At 41.3% G+C, this 24,951-nt stretch overlaps 2 protein-coding genes across 2 annotated transcripts; one reads left to right on the top strand and one right to left on the bottom strand.

Annotated features, from left to right (window-relative positions):
- Window positions 1–7,494: 7,494 nt before the first annotated feature.
- Window positions 7,495–10,726, bottom strand: paqr8 (progestin and adipoQ receptor family member VIII). The gene is made up of 2 exons (XM_008289553.1): window positions 10,546–10,726; window positions 7,495–8,752 (listed from the first exon to the last, which is right to left on the bottom strand). Exon 2 carries the CDS (start codon window positions 8,727–8,729, stop codon window positions 7,650–7,652), a length of 1,080 nt encoding a protein of 359 aa, XP_008287775.1. The 5' UTR covers window positions 8,730–8,752; window positions 10,546–10,726; the 3' UTR covers window positions 7,495–7,649.
- Window positions 10,727–14,793: 4,067 nt separating this feature from the next.
- Window positions 14,794–24,668, top strand: mcm3 (minichromosome maintenance complex component 3). The gene is made up of 17 exons (XM_008289552.1): window positions 14,794–14,963; window positions 15,210–15,322; window positions 16,169–16,377; window positions 16,470–16,600; window positions 17,516–17,754; window positions 17,844–17,952; window positions 18,684–18,837; window positions 18,947–19,078; window positions 20,408–20,616; window positions 20,701–20,875; window positions 20,974–21,100; window positions 21,376–21,526; window positions 23,131–23,271; window positions 23,366–23,475; window positions 23,604–23,677; window positions 23,822–23,918; window positions 24,047–24,668. The coding sequence occupies exons 1-17, from the start codon at window positions 14,886–14,888 to the stop codon at window positions 24,243–24,245; spliced, it is 2,448 nt and encodes an 815-aa protein (XP_008287774.1). The 5' UTR covers window positions 14,794–14,885; the 3' UTR covers window positions 24,246–24,668.
- Window positions 24,669–24,951: the final 283 nt, after the last annotated feature.

Genomic DNA, 24,951 nt, shown 5'->3' with positions numbered 1-24,951 from the left:
CTGCTTTACAAAGACCCTTAGTGGCTTTCTATTTGCTTTGACAAGACTTGAGACTTGACTCAAACTTCCTTTGCCATGACAAAAACTTAACTTGGAACTTGCATTTACAAGACCTATATGTCAAGGAAAAGACATTTTTAAAAGACTGTATTTGAGCCATATGTGACAACTTGGATTTGCTTTGTTAAGAGCTAAAATTTTACCCTTGAACCCAATTTGACAAGCAATAAGACTTGCCTAAATCTTGAGTTGTCAAAGTTTAACACTGGAGTTTGATTTGGTTTTTGCAAGACTAGAAATGTCCATCCAGGACTTGAGACTTGACCAGGATTTCTCTCAACTGGGACTTGAGTTAGGCCTACACAAAAAAACTGTTCTGGTATAAAAACAAACACACTGAATTAATCGTTAGGAGTATATGTTTGTAATAATAAGCATTGTTTGTTTTATTTTAGGAATTGCTAGTCTATTGAAACTGTGAGATTGCAAATGAAAGTCACTCTTGTCCTATTCTTTGAAGTATTTGATACAACACTGCACTACATCTTTTCTTTGTTTAAACTACAGATCGTATATAAAAGACGGACATGGTCACTTTGATGTCACCCATTGCTTTCAGGACTACAGTGTTTGACCGACAACACAGTCACAAGGCAGCCATGCCCTAAAACATGCCTTGCTTAATCTTCTATTCAATTCTAAGTAGGTCGATAGTTACAAAATAAACATCATGCTGTATTGTAGGAGTCTCAAAACTAGCAAATGAGATTATAAACCCGTTCAGATAATGATTACTGAGGTAATAAATCAAGTGACAAGTAGAGTCAACTTCTAAATAAACTGACCTTTTTTTGCAACCAGAAGAGTCGCCCTCTGCTGGCTGGTAGAAAGAATGCAGCTTTAACCCACTTTCGCATTGGCATAACCTTTCATACTACGTCTGTCTTTCATCTATAATCTATAGTCTTAAGTCAATCAACGTAAATTGTCGGGTGATTCAGTGGCCAAGTGGATAGGTGACAAAGTGCCAGTTTAATCCTGGCCAGCTGGGTCATTGGCTGCCTGTCATTCTCCTGCTCTCTTCTCCTGTATTTCCTGTCTTCTCTTCACCATCTCTCTCAATAAAGACACAAAAATGCACCCACTCTGCCCCTAGCCAACAAACAAACAATCACACATTGGCACCAGTGTGTAAATATACAGACAATCCTCTGAGTTATGAGTTATTTTTCCTATCTACCGCTATAGTCTTATTCCAGTTTCATTCCTCCGAATGAAAAACAATCTGTGGAATGTGAAGAAGATAACACTGTTGCTTCGCCCCACAGTTCCTCTGTGTCACTGTCACTGGTATGTTTGGTGTGACAACTGCAGAAATGGGTGTACAAACATACATTCTGATGTCTATTAAAACGCCCTCTTCAGCGTGCATGCACACACACACACACAGATCTCATCGGGACCATCGGATCAGGCTTTTGAAGTAGAGAGATCCAAGCCCTGCCCATCTGGCTCAACTACCTCGGCTTTAAAATCATATTTGACTGCTTCCTCCTCTTCAAACAGCCAACACCCTTCATCAAAAACCACCCATCGGGTCTGACAAGTCTCTGCTCTGTGCTTTTGGAAAGTGATGAATAACAATTAAAGCCTTCTGGGGACTGAAAAATGAATCAGTCAACATACTGTGAGCCATTCCAAACAGGAGAAGACTTGTTTTAAACTGGGTGGCAGTGTAGGTCACGATTACTCATACGTTGGATGACAATGGTCCTTGAATTCGTTGAATTGTCTTTGAGTGACGGGTGACCGGGAGAGCATTTTAAATCGTTTAATATTTTATAGTATACTGTGGGAAAGCAGACATGATTTAACACAAATATAGCCACATTAAAGTCACATTTCATTGTCTCACCTGTTACACCTGGCACAAAGGGCGAGGAGGGTGATGCTGAGGACGAGGAATGCGATGAGGGAGATAATACCCACCTCTGGGGAGGAAAACCAACCCAGTGTGTTAACCATGCCAACTGGAGCCATTGTCCTAGTGCTCTAATGAATAAAAAGAAAATATAGACACTTTGTCAAAGCAAAATCCATGAACAAACACGACAGGTTCGGCTATAGGCTGTGTGAGATAATTCCCAACCACTCTTTCCATTAAAGACAATCCCAATGACGTGTTTTAAACACACAGCATCTTTTATACCGACATCGATTTTTAAAAAGAAAACCATAGTTCTACACAATAATACATAAAAAACATAACTTACACGTTGTGCTGCTTGGCTCTGCTGTAGCTCTGTCACCAACTGCTGTCAGTCATTCAAATGCCTCTGCTTTATGTGGCATTCAGACAAGTTAGGGAGGGGACTCTGGTATCCTGTCTGTCCTGAAGGAGGTGCTGACACAAGCCCATAAACAGCCCATTGTGTTGTTTATCATCTCCGAACTACATCTGCACCTGAGTGGCTCAGCACCTGACATGCCTGTGGCTTCCAGGAATGTCGGAATGCGCCTTTAAGACGGAAACAGTGGCACGATTACCTTAAAAAATGCTTGATCAGTGGAAAAAAATCTTTAATAAATCAATGCTAAAAGCTGTTTAAACTGACTTATAATTCACATTTTGAGTGGAACCTGAGAGGTGAACCAACCGCTGATGTTAATTCATGTGCAGATTGGTGGTTTCTGTCAGGGAAACGCTAATTAAGTATACATATGTGTTCAACCTATACCTCCCCCTAGCAGCCATTTACATGACTGCAGCAAATTGCCAGCTTTTCACAGGCCAAGGGCAACTTCATACTCATTTCTTTACACATTTTATTTATGTACTGCTAATGAGGAGGCTGTCATATGAGTCTTAGGTATCCGTTCACATTTTTAAATGATAGATATACTGTATATAACCAGGAAAGACACCCCATAAAATCGTTGTTGTAATACACGCTAGTTTCTCCGACTTGCTCTCTGCACTGACAGCTGATTGGCTCTGGCCACTGAAATTATTCTCACAAGGGAGGTATTAAAGCAAAAAAAAAAAAAAAAGGATCTTTGTTCTAATGCAGAGCACGACTTAGATCTGGATGCAGACCGGGACCGGACTAATTGGATTACTGAGCTTCCGAGGTGCAGTCTCACTTCTGCACATGGAAGTGAGGACGTTTGGGATGATCACTGTGAAAAGGTCAAGGGTACAGTCGAGAAACTGAGCGATAGTGTAGAGGTGAAAGGTCAAGCTGGGATGAATGGCAATGGAGTAAGATACAAGCATGTTTCCAGTGTGTACTTTGGGTGTAGGAGGTGGCATACCAGAGCATGGTGTACAATTACAGCGTGTGTTAATGTTAGTGGAGCGCATGTTTCCAGCCACTCCTCTATGATAATACTGTCAGCCAGAAAAGCTTTTTACATTTTTGGAATCTGCCCCTTCAGTGCAGGAAGCAGACCAAATAACCAATTCTCCACTCTTCTGTATTTAAATAAGCAAACACATGATTTCCACACATGAAGACTGCTGGTTAGCTCGATGAACCACACTTTTTTTTTTCTCTTTGCAATTGTAGTGTGTAAAACTACCGTTGGTATCTGTTAAACTTTCACTAAATTTTTCATATTATTATTTTTTTTAATAAAGTGTTAAAGAACAGGTGTGGCATTTTGGGAAACGTGCTTTCCTGTTTCCTTGTTGAGAGCAACATAAGAAACATAAGAAGATTAGTATGACGGTGTTAACGTTAGGAGACCATTAGCTAGATTACAGCTAAACCTCCAGAACTTCCAAAGTTCACTTGAATATGCCTGTTTTGTTCAATCTGTATAAGTAGATATACGTTTTGTTTTGGCAGACTAGCTTTGCCTCTTTGCTTTCAGTGAGGCTAAGCTAACTGTCTCTCGGTTTAGGTTTCATATTTAACAGACAGAGGTGAAAGTTATATTAATCTTCTCACCTTACTAATTAACACATTCTCCCCAAAAGTAGTTCACGCTTTAATAAAGTTCTGAATAGACATTTCTTTCTTTTGGACACCACGCTAGCTTATTCGTTTTGCTTTCAGTAAAGCTAAGCTAATGGTGTCTTAGTTTGGTTTCATATTTAATGGGTAGATATAAAATTTGTATCAGTTTTCTCATTTAACTCTCTGTGAAAGATGAATAAACATATTTCTTTTTTTAAAAAAAATAACATAGTTGCTGTGAAATTACATTTTAAAGATGCAGAGACAGTCACTTTCTCTGCAGGCCATGCGACCTGTTCCATTTGCATCCAGTTATGCTAAGCTAATGGTCTTCTGGCTCCAGTTGGATACATAATAGACAGATATAAGAATACACTTAATGATGAATAGATATAAATATATATGTCTTTGCTTTGCACCCTGGCCTAGCTTTGTCCTTTGCTTCTAGTTAGGCTAAGCTAACAGTCACTTAATTTCTCACTATAATACATATTATTGTAAGGTTTTGGCCTTACTGTGTGATGTGGCGTCACGTTGTAAATTAGTGCTGTGTAAGTAGAATTGAGTTGAACTGAATAGATGTAGACAAGTACAGAAAAGGCGAAGGTGGGGAAGAACTATATTGATGTACCAGAAAACACACGTCCCTATGTACCTCGCCACCCCTGATCCTGTACAAACATATCTCTTTGTTGGGAATGACAGACACCAAGCAGCACCCACGCCCATGACTTGTTTAACAGTCCCATTATGTCATAATCATCTCCTGAAGCCCAGCAGAACCGGCAATCTATACCTCTCTGCAATTTTCATTTGCTGCCTTTTCTGAGATCCGTGTGAGATTTTCTAAATGGCACAAAGCAAAATCAATAGCCGCTCTTCCACAGCGAGGGACAGGAAGCCGGCAGAAATCACGACCAATTTCAAACATCTGTAACATAATCCTGAAAGCACAATTTACTCATCAGGAATGAATCCAGCTAACAAATAAATTCTGTTTGAGGGCAAATTGGAAAAATAATAACCTTCCTGATGCTAGCTGAGTTTAACCCTGTCGATGAAAGTAGGATGTGTGTGTATGAAGCCAGTGTTGTCACAGAGTTCATTGACCCACAGCTGCCGGGACACTTGTTTTTTCATTTCCACTGTATATTAGAAAAAAAAACAACAACCTTAAAAAATTAAGCTTTATGAAGTAGTTTGACTGTCTTGCACGGAATTAAAAAATACTTTTCCAGACTCAGAATCGGCCTTTTTAGGGTGACTATACATGTCACTAAGCATGATCGGTCCATTTGCAGTCAAGGCAAAGCATCTGTGTTACCTTATTTGATATAAATCCGTGCAGCTATTTCTGAAGATGTGATGAACAGAAATGCCTGTTATGCCTGAATAAATGAAACCCCAATTAACGAAACTGCTCAAAAAGAAATCTATTTTTCTTTATTCTCAATTTTAAATAATGTGGTACTGATGACACTGACTAAAACATTTTGACCAGTTGCCAAAAATTCCTTAATGCAGGAAAAAAAAAAACTTTAAATAAGTTTGATACCATTCATGTGTCTTTTAGGTTTGAAACTACAGCTCACAGCCAGTTAACTTGACTTCCCACAATGATTGGCAACAATAAGAAACAACTCCAAAGGTTGAATAAATTCACCTAGCAGCACCTCTAAAAGTGTTTTCAGAAGACTATATGGCTTTTGAATGTGGCATAATTATATATAAAGCCCAAAAGTCAACAGAAACATACAAAAAAAAGCTATTAATAGTCATAAAGAAATATTTAGGTTGAATAATTCATTAATGATGATGTTGGGGCCTTAAGAATCTCCTTCAAAACGAGATCCAGACACACCACACTGCAGAGTACATATGAGACATATATGTTGCTGGCTAGCTTATTAATAAAGTCTATACAATCTGTACATTAGCTGTAGAAATGAACTTAACAATGCTCCAATTTGCTTCCCTTTAGATGTGAGCGCAGTTTAATTCTTAATAGTTGTGGTTGTTTGACGACCTCATACTAGTCACTGTACACTACAAGAAATGTTCCAGCATAGAACTATGTATAACACCACAACATTTCTGTCCCTGGGAACTAATACCTGTGTCAGGAGTGGCTTTTGCTTGTAATGCAGTATTTTCACAGCATGGTTTTGCTACTTTCACTCAAATAAACGATCTACATACTGTCTGCAATTCTACTTCTGGCAAGTCAAACTAGCCATCTCCCTCCACTTCTAATGTATGTTGGAAGCGAAGCCAGCAGACAGATATATGAGTTAGATCAGTTGATCAGGTGCTTTTCCCAAAACTGCTCCTTTATAATGAGCTCTGACTCACGCACTGATACTGGGCCTTGCTTGAAACCTGTCCCGGGGGAATTTACTTTACATCTTAGACACAGAAGGTGTGGCTCCAGCCTCAAAATGGTTCAATACATTGAGTCTCGCCTAACAGAGAACAGGTAGAACCACAGAGACACTGACAATAGCCTGGCTTCCTCAAACAGGGTCAACAAGATGTATTTGTGTTTAGCAAATACGTATAAACACCCATGACTCACTTTGTAGCCTCTTCTAAATACACAGGATTTGCAACTTTTTCCTTCTTTTTTTTTGTTTTGTAGATTCTGTTTACGTCCTCTCATGTTTTCCACGTCGACTTATTGTTGCATGGTGCTCGTCCTTGCTGGGTATCTGGCTGCAAATCTACTAAATATCATCATGAAACCTTTTTTTGTTGTTGTTGTTTTTGCATAAATACATATTAAGAAGACAGAAGAGAAAATAGTGATCACGACGTCCTCAGTGTCTGCTAAGTCAGATAGTGAAACAAAACACAGCAAAAAAAAAAAAGTGCAGTTGTTGCTTTTTGCCCCTGCAGGGCAGTGTTGTCCTCTGTCATCTTTTCCAGCCCACACACTTCACTGTGGATCTGCTGAGGGATTTCACCCACTTGGGAAACCGTTATGACTCCATCCCCCTGCCTGAGCATGAAAACTAGCCTCTTTGTTCACATAAATCTGGCCAGGCCTGTTCGGTGGACGGCATAATCCAGATTTCACTCTTGTTTTTTTGACACTGCTGCTCGCCTCGGACAGCACAGAGCCTCTGTGGCAAACAGAAATGTCAAATATTTAAAGCTCGAGAAAGCAGGTTCGGAGTGGCCTCAGCAGGACAATGAACCTACTTGAAATGTGTAATTGCTTGTTTTTTGTACCAATGGATCTCCTCTGCAGATATATTCAACATATCTGTTTATTACCCTCATATATTTCCAAAAACAAGAACCAGAAGTATATTTAGATGCTATTTTAGGTTTAATATCCTTCAACATTCTCCCCAGAACAGCCTCTGTCACCAGCAGCAATTAAATAGGAGGATGATTCACTGTGGAAAACTTGACTGAGCCATAGTTAGTAAACTATGGGTTCCACTGCGCCAACAACTTCTTTCTTGAATCAGCAGTTAAACCCTTTGGAAAATTCAGATGACTTGTTAATTGTACCAGACCAGAAAAAAGCAGTTTCACATTATTTTATTGTTCAAATACTTTTAAGTAATCATATTTTTCTCATACAGATGGTAAACTTTTAAACAAAACCATAGACGGATGGCTTCATTTCATAATTAGTATTATATTAATATTATTTGGTACATGTAAACTCAACCCCCTTTATGAACACTTTTCCCTCTCTTGTTTACTCTGCAGATCCTTGTTCACGTGCCTCATTGTGATCAGTGCCGTCAGGAGGCAGCACATGAACAAGACGGGGAAGGATGCACAAGCCCACCACAGCTGCCTTTCTCCAAATACTTCCACCACTGTATCCCTCCGCCTGGCGTAGTCCTGGAACAGAGCCTCCAGCTGGAACACGGTACACAGGGACAGAAACAGGTGAAAGATCTGGTGACCTTGGCCCACAAAGTCACACTGGCCTGGGAAGAAGCGCTCGGGGATGGGGCAGGAGAAGAAGATGACGGACAGCAGGAAGGTGGCGATCTGCAGGGCGTGGAAGGGCTGCGAGGGCTCCTGCGTCCAGGAGACGGCAAGCAGGCGGTGGACTACAGGGCTGATGTCCAGCAGATACGCCAGGCTGGTGGGGATCAGCTGGCAGATTTTACGCCGCAGTGGATATGGCCGTCTGTACCTGGACTTGGCAAAACAGCAGCCGGCGCAGGAGAGCCACCCAAAGAAGGCGGCTCCGGGTAGAAACAGCAGTCCGACGCTTTCTCTCCAAGCCGGCTCCGACGTGTAGAAATAATGACCAAGTGAGCAACCGTACTGGTAAACGGCTACACCAACATAGTCCAGGAAGAAGAAGAAGTAGTGCGCGTGTTCGGAGTGAGACTGCAGGAGGTGAGCTGCCACGCTGAGGCACAGGTAGCTGAGCGCCGACACCAAGAAGAGGCACAGAGGTAGAAAGGCTGCGTCCAGGGTGAACCCCAGGGCGCTGACATTGGCCCACCAACGAAGCAGCAGCACAGGACCGGCCAGCAAGTGAGTCCACACGTTCAGGGACTCGTTGTGCCGCTGGAAGATGCTGAAGAGGTAGCAGCGCCAGTCTTGCCGGATGGGACGGTAGCCTGACAGAATGTAGGGCTCTCGGAAGAGGCTGGGGACCTGGGAGACGGTGACGGTGGGGCTGGGCGACGGCAGAGAGGACGGGATGAGGTCTGAGAGGCGAGGGAAGCGGCCGAGGTGCTTGACGCTCAGGGTCAAGGTGCTGAGCCGCTGCAGGGAATCAGCAGACATGACTTGGCGATGGAGAGGACACCCTGTGGAGGACAGTAAATTATTAAAGAGGGAAAATCTGATAGATTCATGGTTAGTGTACTTTAAAATGTCCCCAGCCTCACCCGGAAATAAGGGCGTAAGTCCCATTTTGAGGCATAACTGTTCTCTGTAAAGCCTTATATTACTGTGCACAAAAACTCAAACATTTGTTGTCATTTCTTTCAAGGAAAGGAAAACTTTGAGAGTTATGGGTACTTCAAAATGTTTTCTGCTTCACCTGGAAACAAGGGGTGTAACTCACAGTTTGTGGCATAAATGTACTCTATAAAGCTTCATATCAGTGTGCAGAAAAACTCAAATAGTTGTCGTCATTTCGTTGCAAGGAGAGGAAAGTTTAAGAGTAACCATTATGGGTACTTCAGAAAGCTCTCAGCCTCACCTGGAAGCAAAGGGCGTAACTCCTATTTTTGGACAAAACTGTATAGTCTTATATCAAAGTCCACAGAAACTCAAATGTTTGAACAATCAGAGCAAAATAGACAGGAAAACCTGGAGGTGGTGTATTGTTACTCCAGGACAACGCCCCTGTCCATTCAGGGGACACCGTCTGAGTGCCTGATCAGGTAAGGTTCATAGGGCAACAATTTAAAGCCACATGTGGCTGCTTCTGCCAGCTGTGCTGTGTAGACAGACGAACTGTCCTGGAGCAACATCACGCAAACTCATTTTCATCTCCTTTTTTCGTTGATTGGTTCAAAACATTTCAGGTTTTGTGGACAGCGATATAAGGCTTTATAGTAAACAGTCTAACCCTAACCCTTGTTTCAGGTGAGGCCAAGTACTTTTCAAAGTATCAAATGAGCCCCTATAATGTACTGCAGCCTAATGAGAACCCACAGTGTGTTTTTATGTGGTGAATTCATTTTTGGAGTGCATCAATCTGCTCTGTGAGGTACAAAGGTGGGGATAGGATGAGAGAGAATCAGGAGAGAGTGAAGTCTGAGCTTAAGGGGGATTAAAACTGAAAGTTAATAAAAGCCGCACACAAACCAGTGAGAAACACACTGTGGAATTTCTATACGCAGATTAACAAACCGACACTGGTTTTGCGAGCTCTGAAAACCTGCAGCTGCATTTCTGTGTTTTTACATTCATCTTTAAGGTATCTGCACCATGTACAGCATGTTGGCGCAGGTTTTGAATTGAGTCTCCTGGCAGATTAACTGCAATTAAATAAATACACACCACAAGAAAACACACTTGATCACAACAGACAGACATTCTTTTCATTCACAAGCCACCTAGTATGGAAAAGCAGGTCGCCAAACCTGAAAGATAACCACCTCTCCTGCACATCTGTACAAGTAGAAGAATGTAAACTACTGTTGTCACACAGTAAACGAGCACCTATGGAGACAGCCAGACAAACACCCACCAATCTGAACACAGTTTTCAGCACAGCTTCTCCTCAAGGGTGCGTCCTAACCACTCCTTCACCCCCCTCTATTGTTTGGTGCCACTATATTCTTGACACCAAGCCTTTGACCCAGAATCCCTGCAACTATGTAAATCCCCTCAGATATAACAGACGTTTGAAACTGAGCTGATGCTTACAAACAAGGTGCAATCTTTGGATACATGTAAGAGAAGAAAACAGCTCCATGCGCATGTCCCTCCCATAACTCGCAAATAAAACTAATGTAGGAAGTGGAATTCTCTTAAATTTACTTTAATTTTGCACCGAAGAAGCAGCCCTACGCAGAAAAGCGCACATTTTACGCATATTATCCGACATGGCACAAAAGAAAAAACGCGCAAAGACGCATCATCTCACCTGTTTGCACCGACAGAACACCTGTTGCCCCCCCTGGAGTCGCGCGTCCCTGAGAAAAAAAAGTGAAGACGGAGCGGCTACATACACTAGAGGGTTTGATTTAATAAAAAAAAAAAGTGCACAAATCTGGATAAACTATGGCATGTTTGGATGAGGAGGTGTTTCGGAGGAACAGCGAGGAAAAGGGTAGAAACGCAGCTGACAGGAGAGCCCGAGGAGCAGCGAGGAGGGCGGGGTTAGAGTGATCAGGAACGCCCCCCAGTCATGGTCTGCATGTTGAAACTCGTGTTATAATGGACTATTGTGGTTTGGTAAAGTCTGATAGCAACACAGACTAACGCATTTGATTGAGTTTTTCACTTTATTAAAATGGAAACTTGCAAAAACAAACAAAAAAAAGTTGTTTATTTGGGCTGTTGTTGTTTGTAATGATTAAAATTCTCAGTTATTGTTGCCCAAACTTCCTGAAGGCAGGACATTAAGGTTAAATTTTAACATAATTGGATGACACAGACAAAAAAAGGTAAAATATATATTTAATTCTGCATGTGTGTCTCCATCTGCTGTCCACTGCTGTCCACTGCAGCCATGTTCAGACCACAGCTGGACCTTTGACCCCAGCAGTGAGGAGATGTCATGGTTCTCTTGTACTATGTTTTTAGCTGGGCTCACTTGTTTCCTTACAAGAAAGAGCAACTGCAACTCAGTATGAAGTTTCTCATGATGAAGCAATTCAGAAATCTTATTGTTTAGTCCCCCAAATGAAACAACTAAACCCGTCGATACTCGCCTTAGTTCATGCCAGAAATGTGCGACTTGTTTTTGATTCAGATCTAGGATTTAAAGCACAGATCCAGAAAGTTGTCGAGTCCTGCTTCATTTGGATAAAAAGCATTTCCAAATATGTTTCTCTCTGAATCTGACCTGGAAGAAGTCATTCACGGACTCATTTTCTTAAGATTCGACTCCATCATCCATAAGTCCAACTAGTTCTTACAGACAACATCACATCGTATAGATTCTGGCTTCCCTCCATTGGCTCCCTGCACATTTTAGAATTGACTTTAAGATTTTATTGATCACCTTTAAAGCTCCTCAGGTTCTGGACACAAGCTATATATAAGAGATGCTGACCCCACTGTTGGCAGCCTCAGATCCTCAGGTGAGGCCCTGCTGACTGTTCTAAAGTCGAGTCTTGAATCTAAGTGACCATGTTTTTGTAACGTTTCTTCTTTTAAATTGCTGCTTAAACCCACGTTTTATAGCACTGCTTCTATATAACATTTGTTTTACCATCTTTTACTTTATACTATGGCATTTTTATCGCTTTTAATATTTTATTTGTATGATTGGTGTTTGTTCTGTTCATTTATTTAAATTAAAATTTGCATTTTGTAGCTTTTTCCCTTGTTTAATTCTCCTCCTTTTCCCCTCTCTAGTCTTTTTGTTTGGCCTGACTGGCTCTCTGTTGTAATATTGTCTTCTTTTTTAATTCTTCTTTCAAAGCACTTTGTAAACTCTATTTTTTAAAGGTGCTGCATCAATAAAGTTGGGAATCATATCTTGTAGCCTTCACAGCCACCAGGTCTCAACCCAGCTGAACATCTATGGGAGATTTTGACCTGACGTCTTTGACTTGTCATTGAAACACCAAGTGAAGAGTTTATTTTTAGGAAGAATGGTGTTCGATCCCACCAGTAGAGTTCCACAGACTTTGAGAATCAATGCCAAGGACCACTGAAGCTGTTTGGGAAGATGTGGTGGATGAACAGATTACTAAGATGTTTTATGTTTGTTTTTAATTTGTCCTACTTCTGTAAGCTGATAGGCAGTTTTTTGTTGTTGTTGTTTTTTTTTTTTCTTTAGCAATATGGAATCAATCACCAGATACAATGATAATATGCTGCTGATGAAGAAAACGGAAAGAAAACATATTAAGGAAATGATACAACCCCAAGGCACAGCAGGACACACTAGATCCCGTTAATCATGCTCTCATAATGAAAATGTATCAACACATGCCCTAAAATGACTCGGTGGAAATGTTAATGGAAGCTATTACGATAAGGAAATGATAATTACAGGCCTGCCTATCATTTACATTTCCAACAAATGATGGGCAGAGGTGAAAGAAGTACTTCGACCTTGTACTTAAGTAAAAGTGCGAATACTAAAGTGTAGCAATTCTCTAAGCAAGAGTCATGCATTTACTTTTTCACTTAAGCAAAAATACAAACGCACTGGTCAAAATATACTTAAAATATTAAAAGGAAAAGTACGCTTTATGTTTTGCAGTCTGGAATATTTCAGAATTATTGCTGCATTAATGTGTTTATAACTTGAAGCTGGTAAAGGTGATTTAACTACTTTGTGTAGTTTATCTACTCATTTTCCTCCTCAGGCTTCAATAAAGTTTTATGTTAATCTATAGTATTTTATCACAACGAACTGGTTGATCATATTTTGCACTATTAATATAAATCTGCAAAGTAACTGAAGTTATCAAACATATGAAGTGGAATATGAAGTGCAATAATTGCCTCTGAAATATAGTGAAATAGAAGCGTGTAGTAGTAGAATATGGAAATAGGTAAAGTACAAGTAACACAAAGTTGTCATCGTGTTACTTTGCACCACTAATGATAGGTTTCACTTTGCACAGCAATTATGCAAAGACTACCAGCTTTATGTCAGTGCATTATATCAGATTACATTTATTTTTGCACTAATAGGTATGATCAAAATATGGCAACACTATACTCAGATTATAATGACGGCTACCTGTTATCAGTCACTGTGTTATTTTATTCAGGCGCAACGGACAAATGAACACGACTAAAAAATAGAGAAGGTGAAATCAGCTTTACACATGACAGATATCCATTTGAATTCAAGTGTAATTTCAACATTACTGTGATCAAATAAAAAACATCTTATTCAAAGAGAACACACTTTGCACAAGGCCACACTCTGAACCGAGCGCACGTTACTGAAGTGCAAATCAGCACAAGATGAGCAGCACCAGGCGAAACAGCAAGTGCAGAAATTAATCAATCGCAGCAGAAGAGCAGTGACACTCTTTGTTCTCACTTACTACAAGCAAAAAATGTGTGATTTCAAAGCGAATGGAATTCAAATAGACTATTGAATGGATGTCAGTCAGATCACTGATCTTGATATAGCACATTTAAAACAACAATAGATGAGCCAAAGGGCTTTCCAGTAGAGAAATAAGATTATCATTACAAATGTACCCAACTCATTTAAATAATAAGGTTAAGGCCCTTCAGTATTACATAGGATGCAAATTCACCAACCTAATTTAAATATGAAGGTTAAAATTGCAGATTATAATATATTATCAGATTTACCTGACTAAATATTAAGGATAAGGCCTTACAGCATTATGTAATATACACATTTAACACCCTAATTTTCACATTTAGGTTACTTCCTACTATCTAATATAATATACACATTTAGCACCCTGATGTAGATGTCAAAGTTATGGCCCAACAATATGATATATTATGCAAATTTACCACCTTAAATTAAATATTATGTTCATGGCTCTACAATATTATATATTAAACCAAAATTTCCACGACTTATATAAATATTAAGGTTATGGCCCCACAGTATTCAATCATTTGGATTTTCAAAATGTTAAGGTTCAGGGCCTGCGATATTATATAATAAAATAATGTTTGATAGAAATATAAGGTTAAGGCTCTAGATGACGATATATCACACAAACTGGATTTTTAAAATGTAAGCAATATTCAGACCGAAGAGGAAATAATGTTTTAGTGTTTGCTTGAACAGGGGCGGGACTGTTATGAAATTTATGGAGTTTATTCTGCATCGTTTCTGAGCTACTCTTTCACTTGGCAACCAAATAAACGGACTGATCTCTTTAAATGTGTCTTCTCTCGGTTGAGATGATGTCATGTTTTCACACAGTTTGCAGAGTAAAAATAACAACTCTGTTTGTGGCGCCATCTGCTGGAAAACAACGAAAAACCCACATTTATGCAGCTTTTCCTGCTTCATGCTACAGCGCGCCTCTTCCTGTGTGTTTTCGCGGGAGTTTCTTATTGTGGGCGGGGCCGTGTGACGACACGAGGACTCTATTGGACGGCTGTACATTTTACCCGCGGAATACGTAAAGCAGCGAGTGCCGTTTTGACCAATCACCGCTCACGCTGAGCTTGCGGCCGGCACGTAGTGGCGCGAAACTCCGTCAGTCGTGCGGTCGGACGGCAGGAGACACACAGAGCCGAAGTCTGGGCGATATTAGTTTAATTTGAGCGGCTTTAAAGCAGAAAAAGTGATCAGACATGATGTCGACCGATGTTGTAGATGACCGGGAGATGAGGGAGGCCCAGAGGGACTATCTGGACTTCCTGGACGACGATGTAAGTCTCACTTTTATTGTGGAGATGAACTGAGAAACCATGAGGTCACAACAAAAGATCTGGTTAATTTGCAAAAAAAAAAAAAAGAAAAAAAAAACACTTGTAAGAAAATCTCATCAGCTTGCAGAACTCTGATGCTAACAGCACGCATTTAGGCTAAACTCAGTCTGTTTTAAGTCGTTGTTTAGTTGGTTGTAAGTTTCATTAGTTGGGTTAAAATGCCCCTTTTCCGTCCTCAACCTGCAGCAAGACCAGGGCATCTACCAGAGCAAAGTCCGAGACATGATCAGCGAGAACAAGGCTCGACTCATCGTCAACATCAACGACCTGAGGAGAAGAAACGAGGCCCGAGCTGCCAAGTAGGAAACTCTTTGTTTGTGCAAACTGGTGCATGTGTTCAGTGGATCCTCCTTTTGCTCACTCACTCATTATGATGTGCTTGATCCTCTACAACACTAACTGATGTTTAAAAGCCAGGATGTGAGTAACTGTGATCTTATTTTAGTCTGCTGACGAAAAGGACTGAATACAGTTTTGAGATAGTACCTTACACAAACTTTTAAGACCTTTACTTGTTAGTCAGAAAGTATTATTAGGCCAGAATGAGCCTTTAATATTCTATTTACAGTGGAATAAACCTTCAAAACAGTGACTCGTTAGTTATAAAATACTGTAAGTTTTTACAACTAGAGGTACTTTGACAGAAAATAATACTTTTGGTCCAACTTTTTTTTTTCTGCAATGAAAGTAATTGTAGCTCTGCTCTTGACATTTCATAATTAATCACGCTTTAATGGTTAGAAAGTAGTTTTCTCCTGCAAGTAACAATTGTTTTTATTGCCGATTACTTTCTTGCTTTAATAAATTCGTTATTTGGTTTATAAAATGTTGAAAATGCCCAAGATGGCGTCCTCACAGGTCTTGTTTTGTCCACAACCTACAGATGTTAAGTTTACTGTCAGAGGAATAAGTCATCCAGATGAGATCCAAGTTTAAGATGCTGGAGTCAGAATTTTGCCTTTTTTTTGGTTTTTTTTTTAGAAAATGACTCAAACTGATAATCGAAATAGTTGGCAATTAATTCAACACTGGACAACACATTCAACATGTCAGCTCTAATAGAGGTTCTGATCACACAAAAAAGATGCTCCACGAAGAGCAATAAAGGTCATAATTAAGTCCAAATGGTTTTCCGTCTCTGTCAGGCTGATGAACAACGCCTTCGAGGAGCTGCTGGCGTTCCAGCGGGCGCTGAAGGACCTGGTGGCCTCGGTCGACGCCACGTACGCCAAACAGTACGAGGAGTTCTTCGTGGGCCTGGAGGGCAGCTTCGGCTCCAAGCACGTCTCCCCCCGGACGCTGACCTCCCGCCTGCTGGGCAGTATGGTCTGCGTGGAGGGCATCATCACCAAGTGTGAGTTCAGTCTCGCCACACAGTCTCAAACATAAAGGGAGGGCTGATGATGGTATTAAGGCGCATTTTTCCTCCTCGTTTCGTCCTTGCAGGTTCTCTGGTGCGTCCCAAAGTCGTGCGCAGCGTTCACTACTGTCCGGCCACCAAGAAGACGATGGAAAGAAAATACACTGACATGACTTCCCTGGACGCTTTTCCTTCCAGTGCCATCTACCCCACCAAGGTAAACACGAGGGCTCTGAAGAAGACCTAGCAGTGTTTAGAACAGGCTGTTTGCACAATAAAAGGCTGTAAATCAAGCGCTGTGCTTTAAAATCCGTTGTCTTCGAGCTAAGAAGCACCAGTTCCAGCTGCATTTTGCTGGAAGATGCACAGAGATTCAATGTAAAGCTGCATTAATTTATGTAGCGTGCTGAACAAATTTATCAGATCACCACCCAGTGTCAGGTTTATGCCACAACTGCCCTAAATTAACAGCATTGCTAATTACCAAAATCATTTCTTGTGTTTTTGTATCGGTTAATAAACCAGTATGTAGAAGCTTTGTAACCAAAATGATAGTTTTAATGGGAAAATATATTTATTATTGTGATCCATGAATTTTCAAAGTCACTATTTTATTTAAAAAAAACAAAAAAAACTGAAAAAATAGTAAAGCACATTATTATTTCTTGATTAAGTTGTCAGATTATAGATATTTACTTGCATTCCTCAACAGAAAAATTAGTTTTAGTGGTTGAATGTTATGGTTGATTCATTTCTGACTGATCAGAGAAGCCCAGAAGGAAAAAAAGTGAATTCAGTGTAAAATTCGTCATTATATTTATGTAGATAACCTTTTTTTTTTCTCACTCTCTGACATGAAATGTGACTAAACCTTTCCTGTTTTAGGTCTGGTAGGATTAGCAAAATTATTTCTATTTGTTAAATGCCAGAGTTATAATAGAGAGAACTTTTTATTACTTTCTTCAAAGTCTCCATCCACTAACATTAATGTGTCCAGATGATGATGTGATGTATGTGTTTCAGTGCTTAACAAATTATTTATATGGAATCTTTAGAAGGATTTTGCAGATGTAACCAGCCAAGAAATGCTTCATATAATAACATGTCTTTTTTTTTTCCCTCCCTCCTCCAGGATGAGGAGAACAACCCTCTGGAGACGGAGTTCGGTCTGTCCATCTACAAGGACCACCAGACCATCACGGTGCAGGAGATGCCAGAGAAAGCTCCCGCCGGGCAGCTTCCTCGCTCTGTGGACATCATCCTGGACAACGACCTGGTGGACGTGGTCAAACCAGGAGACCGAGTGCAGGTCATCGGGACGTACCGCTGCCTGCCTGGCAAGAAGGGAGGATTCACCTCGGGCACGTTCAGGTGAGATGGAGCAAACTGTTAGTCGTCGCTGTGTAACTTAAACACTAGTGTTTGTCCGTATTTTACAAATGATATCTCTCTCTTTACAGGACCATCATGATTGCCTGTAATGTCAAACAAATGAGCAAAGACGTGTCCCCGTCCCTGTCTGCTGACGACGTGGCCAAAATCAGGAACTTCCGTCAGACTCGCTCCATAGTAAGACTCCAGCCTGGTCACAGCTTTGTGAACATTTGAACCTCTTGCTGCCATGTGCACATCTGATCGGTTAAACTGAGAATCTGTGCCACATATCGTTGGAAACCATTCGATTCCAACAGGAGACACAAACAGCATCTCTGAACAATTACAAAATAGAGGTGAATCAGCTGAGGAGAGTCACGTTCATCCACTAGTTGTTACATCAGTAAAAAAGTACAAGCACTGTGTGTTTGTGCTTCAGTTATTCATCAGCAAATACTGATGGTGAATACAAACATGGAGGAGACACCTTCAAGTGTCACCTTTCATCACAACCTGAAGTCATTCTGTACATTTAAGACTAGAAGCCAGATCATTTTGTCACATTTACCAAGAACCCTTTTGGAGTCTCCAAATTTCCTTAAATTTTCTGTTCTATTGTTTGGAAATTTGAGCTTGGTGTAGCTGAAGCTTCATGCTGTGGTGGTTTTGTGCATTCCAGCAAATGGAGGCAATTTTTATCTGCAGGCATCAGTTTGGGGGGAAAAAAGACAAATCAGGCGAAATAAAACCTTCTGCTTCAGTTTAGTGGCAGTAGCACTTAAAATGATTCAGCCTGTTGGCAGTAGAAGACCTCAGTGATACCTTTGAGCTCGCTCTGGCCTTGGATTGGTGTTTGCAGGCTACTTTTACAAGAACGGTAATGGCTTTAACTGAGAATTAAATCTGTCTGTTTGCTTTTCACTTAGAATGTGTTCGATCAGCTGGCTCGCTCTCTGGCTCCCAGCATCCACGGCCACGAGTACATCAAGAAGGCCATCCTGTGCATGTTGCTGGGAGGCGTGGAGAAGGTTCTGGAGAACGGCTCCAGAATCAGAGGAGACATCAACATCCTGCTCATCGGTACCACAGACGTTTTCCTTCTCTTTGAGTCAAGAAGCTTGAATTTAAATGTCAGTAGACGGTGTTTCAGATCAGCCGTTTTACATATTTGTGTGTTCTACTTTTCCAGGCGACCCGTCGGTGGCCAAGTCTCAGCTGCTGCGTTACGTCCTTCACACGGCGCCCAGAGCGATTCCCACCACCGGCCGAGGCTCATCCGGCGTCGGTCTGACTGCTGCTGTCACCACTGATCAGGAGACGGGTATAGTTTGTTTTCTATTAACTCTCAGAGCCAGTTCCAAATTCAGATTTCCTCTTCTCAGCTGGAAATATTTACTGTAGTGAGGTTTAGCACATATCAAATATATAATAAACAATTCTAGTTGCTTGCCTGTGTGGAAAAAATGTCGGAGTATAAAAATCATTTTGAATTTAGGTTAAATTTAATCATATTTACAACCTGTGGACAGCTTATCTCAGCATCCATTAACCTTGTTTGACATATTCATGAACTCGTCATTGCAGTGATATTTTAATACTGGATCACAAGAAAGCGCAGAACCGAAGCTTTGTAAATATGTATGTTAGATATTTGTACACACCAGTGTTGCCTTTTAAAGACAGATCAACTTCTGGATAGTTATGTATTAAGTTGCTAATACATTTTTAGCCTCGATGATGAAATGCTTTACCATCTGGATAAAATGGATATAATCACCAAGATCAAAGTTTAAAAGAGTTTAGCATCACAGTCACACCTCCTTATTAGATACAATGTGATTTTTTTCAGTGATGCACGATATTAGAATTTCTGGCCGATACCGATATTATGATTTCTGATATCGCAATAATTGATACTACCGATGTCGATATTCAATTTTTTTGTTCACACCGAAAAATGGGTATAAGTTAGCACTGTGAGAACGTGAGAACTATTAAACTACTGTTATAAAGAAGCCCAAACCAAAGTAGACCACATAGTCTTCTTTATTACGTAACAAAAGTAAAACATATTTTAAAATTTTTTAACATATTTAACATTCAAGTCCAGGACTATTTCAGTAAAAATATGTGTGAAATAGCAGCAATATCAAATGTAGAGACGAAGGCGCTAATGTTAGATAATCACATCGGCTAAATTTGTTCATCGGACTGATACCGATATATCGGAAAAAAACACCATCGGCCAATACAGGGTTAGGTCGATATATCGTAAAAATCCATAAATTGGCCGCATCATTGTTTAAGCTGCAGTGTTCCAAGCGAAAAAAAGTGAAAAAAGTAGCGGCTTATAGTCCAGAAATTACGGTACTGTAGTTAACATTAGTTCAACAACAGACGAGCACAAATACTGTCGCTTATCAGTCCATCGTGCATCCCTATTTCATTTATTTTTAAAGAATATTCTTATGTCTTTCTGTTGCACAGCTTCTAGTCTCTTTTTGCATTTCACTATACAGACTGTATAAACATTTGACGAATCAAAACTCTTCAATCTTCTCTCTTAAAAGTAAAGTTTCTGAAATTAACCTTAAAACAGGTCTTTGAAACAGTTGATACACCGTCTGTGTTTGTTTTTTTCCTCCGCCAGGTGAGCGCCGTCTGGAGGCGGGCGCCATGGTGCTGGCCGACCGCGGCGTCGTGTGCATCGACGAGTTCGACAAGATGTCCGACATGGACCGCACGGCCATCCACGAGGTGATGGAGCAGGGCCGCGTCACCATCGCCAAGGCCGGCATCCACGCCCGACTCAACGCTCGCTGCTCCGTGCTCGCTGCTGCCAACCCCGTCTACGGCAGGGTGAGTAACCGTTCAGACGCACCCAACCTCCCTTTTTTCTTTTTAACCCGCCTGCTGAATGTAGACGTCTTCTGTTCCCTGCAGTACAACCAGTATAAAACCCCCATGGAGAACATCGGCCTGCAGGACTCTTTGCTGTCGCGTTTCGACCTCCTCTTCATCATGCTGGACACGATGGACCCCGAGCAGGACCGCGAGATCTCGGACCACGTGCTCAGGATGCACCGCTACCGAGACCCCCACGAGCAGGAGGGAGCAGGTGCTGAACATCAACAAAGAGCTCCAGCTCCATAGTGTTTGTGGCTTTTTAGTCTGTAATTCTATAAAATATCTTACATTTATGTGTGTTTTATTCAGCCATGGCTCTGGGTGGGACAGTAGACGTTCTGGCTACAGAAGACCCAGATGCAGTAGTAGAAGAGCAGGAGGAGCTGCAGATCTATGAGAAACACAACAACCTGCTGCATGGAAGCAAGAGGAAGAAGTAAGAGATAAAGACATGTGGATCAGTCCGTCTCAAATCGTCACGTTTTTAGAACAGTTTCTGCTCGACTGTCTCTGATTTGACTAAAATTGTGCTGAATATTTTAAATATGAAGGTAAAATTTCAGATATCCTTTTAAATATCCAGAGGTTATGATAAAAACAAAGAGCTGGACCAACCCCGATACCCGTTTTCTTTCCTCCACAGCTTCTATAAAACCAAAGCTTTTCCATGACTGTGTGCGAAAGACCAAAACGGTTCTCTTCTTGTTTCAGGGATAAGATCGTTAGTAAGGAGTTCATGAGGAAGTACATCCACATCGCCAAGGCTGTGACGCCTGTGCTGACGGAGGAGGCGGCCAATCACATCGCTGAGGAGTACTCGAGGCTGAGGAGCCAGGACCAGCTGGGTGCTGATATCGCCAGGGTGAGCATGTGTAGACAAGCAAGGGATGCAAATTCATTCATGACGGTCGGCCACATTAACAACCGATAATCTGATAAATAAAATACAGAGGATGTTTTTCCAGGTGCTGATGAAAACCTTTTTTAACCAATGACACTTGATGTTTGTCAGGAAAATCGGCTCAGTTACGTCAAAAAACAAAGATTGCTCAAAATAATTTAAATAATTAAAATCAAAATTGCTATTTAACAATCGGTCTGGTAAAATCCAAGGACAGCAGTTTTTCACAGTAAATAACTTGTAGCGTTAATTTCTTCACAACCGTTTGATATCAAAGTAATCCTCATCTCTGATCTACACGATAAAGTGACTTGTTCATGTTTACCGTAATTTTTGGACTATGAGCGCACCTGAATATAAACCTCACCCACTAACTTAAAAAAAAAAAGTGTGTGTACATCTATAGGCCGCACTTGTCTATAAGCTGCAGGTGTCCACGTTGTAACATGAGCTATTTACACAATAAGATTTTTGTAACTTTTAATTAAATGCGTATCTGTAACATACACAAATACGTACCGTAAATGCTTTTTTCCGAACAGTGCCTGTAACACGGCTGGTTAGAAAAAAAAATTTAAAAATACAGTATTCTACCAGGAAAAGTCATTGATCGCTATCTTCATCTTCCTCCTGCGCACTACAACCACTAAAGTCGTCTTCTTCAGAATTACTTCGTCACACACTTCCTCAGTCTCTCTTTCGTTGTTGCTCTCACTTTCGTCTTGAGGTAAACTCGTAAAAGTCCACAAATTAGCCGCATCATTGTTTAAGCCGCAGTGTTCAAAGTGTGTGAAAAAAGTAGCGGCTTATAGTCCAGAAATTACGGTACTGCAGTTAGCATTAGTCCAACAATAGACGTGCACAAATACTGTCGCAGCAACTTTATCAGTCCAGGAAATCTGCCAGCACTTGCTGCCACCACCTCTAAATCGTATTTATACTTGGAGCAGAGCGTTGCACAGACACTTCAGTAATGTTGTTGGGAGCATGTAGTCAGAGTTCTGCTGCTCCTGAATGTTTAAGCAGCTGTGTTAGCGTTTGAAAATCCTAGCTTAGCAGTAGAGTCGGGTTGCTAGCTAAAACAAAGAGCCTTTTTCTCAGGTTTATGCTGCATCAACACAGAAGTTAGTAGTTAAACAGAAGGGAGGTGCGCTCGTTTTATACGACTCTGACGGGCGGTCAGCAAACACACCTGTAACTCTGTAAAATGAGGTTCTACAGCAAATCTATGATAAAAATGCACATCAATCATCTTCTGCCTTATTTGTTGATATATTTTCAGATCAGTATATTTATTCATGAAACTTAAATAATTCCTAATTAATCATCAGTTGGACGAAAATATGCAGGGCACAGGAGTTGGAATTGGTTTTGGCTCACAGTAAAGATGATTTAAACTTGGTCAGAAAGACACATGCTGTTATGATTTATTCTTTTACAAACCTCACATGATTTGATGTGACATTTTATCGCACATCGTAGTAGAAGTGAATCAGATATGCAACCTGATGTGTCCAGATTGTGTGAGCTCACTCAACCTCGTTCCGTCTTTCTCTTCGCCACAGACCTCCCCGGTGACGGCTCGTACTCTGGAGACTCTGATCCGTCTGTCCACAGCGCACGCCAAGGCCCGCATGAGCAAGGCCGTGGAGATGCAGGACTCGGAGGTCGCAGTGGAGCTCGTCCAGTTTGCCTACTTCAAAAAGGTCGGCCTTGCTTTTTCTCCGACCAGGTTTTATCCGTGCAACAGACTGAGGCGGTGTCCGGTGATGTGCTGATGAACTCCTGCTTTTCTTGTAGGTTCTGGAGAAAGAGAAGAAACGCTCGAGACAGGAGCGCGACTCTGGCTCAGAGGAGGACGAGGATGAGGAGGCGACGACGCAGCGTTCACAGAAAACTCAGAGGAAGAGGTAGACACATTCCCCCCTACCTCTGTATGCACACAGTAATGAACAGCTGCAGGTTATCGGGATTAAAGAGATTTTTAAAGATGCTTATGTTGCTCGATCAGTAGTAACTGTGCTTTTGTGTCCTGCAGGGGGCGTCGTGGATCTCAGGGCAGTGAACCTTACAGTCCATATGACTTCAGTGAGGAGCAGGAGGTCCCTGAGAGTAAGAATCCTCTTCCCACGCTGTTTCAGCCTTTTACTTTCTGAATGACTAAAAAGTTTAGGACGAGAAACTCATGATCTAAAACTAGTTTCAAGGACTTTCTGTGTAAATTCGAGTTCTCATTTTGGTCTTTATGCTCTGCAGTTCAGGCCGGCACTCCGAAACCAGCCAAACCACAGCGAGATGAGGAGCCAATGGAGGCGTCCTCACAGGCTGGAGACGCCGAGCTGTCTGCAGAGAGGTGGGTGACTGAACTCTGCAAGGGTTCAGCGTGCGATAATAATTCATGATCAATGCTAAGTCTGAAGGTGAGGAGGACTTCTTGTAGTTGGCACATGAAATGAGACCTTTCCTTGTTTCTTCCCTCAGACTGAAGGAGTTCAAGTCCTCCCTGTTCGCCGTCTTCCAGTCCGCTCACGCTCAGTCGGTGAAGATGACGACGCTGATGGACGACGTCAACAAGGAGCGGCAGAATCGGTTCACGGAGCCCGAAGTTCGCACCGCTTTGGCTCGCATGCAGGACGACAACCAGGTCATGGTGGCTGACGACATCATCTTCCTCATCTGAGGGGGGAGCTTTGACTGTTTGACAAAGAATCTATTACATGGACTTGTGACGAAGCAGTGGATTTATATCAAAATGCACATTTCTCTTTTTTCCACAACATGGTGGCCCCCCTGCTATACCTATATCTGCTGTCCCACCAATTTGCATGCATTTGCAGGTTGTTCCTCTTGTTTGCAAGCAAGAGCAGTTCAAATAGATCAGGTCTGACTCATTTATGCACTTGTTGTTTAGGGTCAGTTGTGGTAATGTTACTTTATAGTGTCCTCATACAACGTATCAACAGTCTTGAACATCTTTTATCATCAATAAGGACATTGTAATGTTGTGTTACCTTCTTTTTTGTTGTCTGATTTCTGTATATAGTTTTGAAATTGACTGTAGTTGTGTATTAAAAAAAATAAAATGTCATGCTTTGGTAAAGTACAGGACTGCTGCGGTTCTTTAAGTGATGATGCTGCAACATGAACTGGTCCAGATGTTCAGTACCTTCCAGTACCATCTGGGGGGAATCTCTGCATGTCTGATGCCAGTAAGTAAAACTCCGGTCGTATTTTACGCTTTTGTGACAGTATAGTTAGTTGGAAGGATGGTCTGCAATGCAGGGGAAATGTGTGGTTTCCCAGAAAGAGGTGTTCTCACATGAGCGAACGCTTCCTGTAAACACACTAGTACGCAATCAGGAAGAGGTTTGAAGTTCCCAATTAGA

The sequence above is a fragment of the Stegastes partitus genome, unplaced genomic scaffold (genome assembly GCF_000690725.1).
Source record: "Stegastes partitus isolate 25-593 unplaced genomic scaffold, Stegastes_partitus-1.0.2 Scaffold621, whole genome shotgun sequence".
NCBI lineage: Eukaryota > Metazoa > Chordata > Actinopteri > Pomacentridae > Stegastes > Stegastes partitus.
This window is presented reverse-complemented; position numbering and strand designations above follow the sequence as displayed.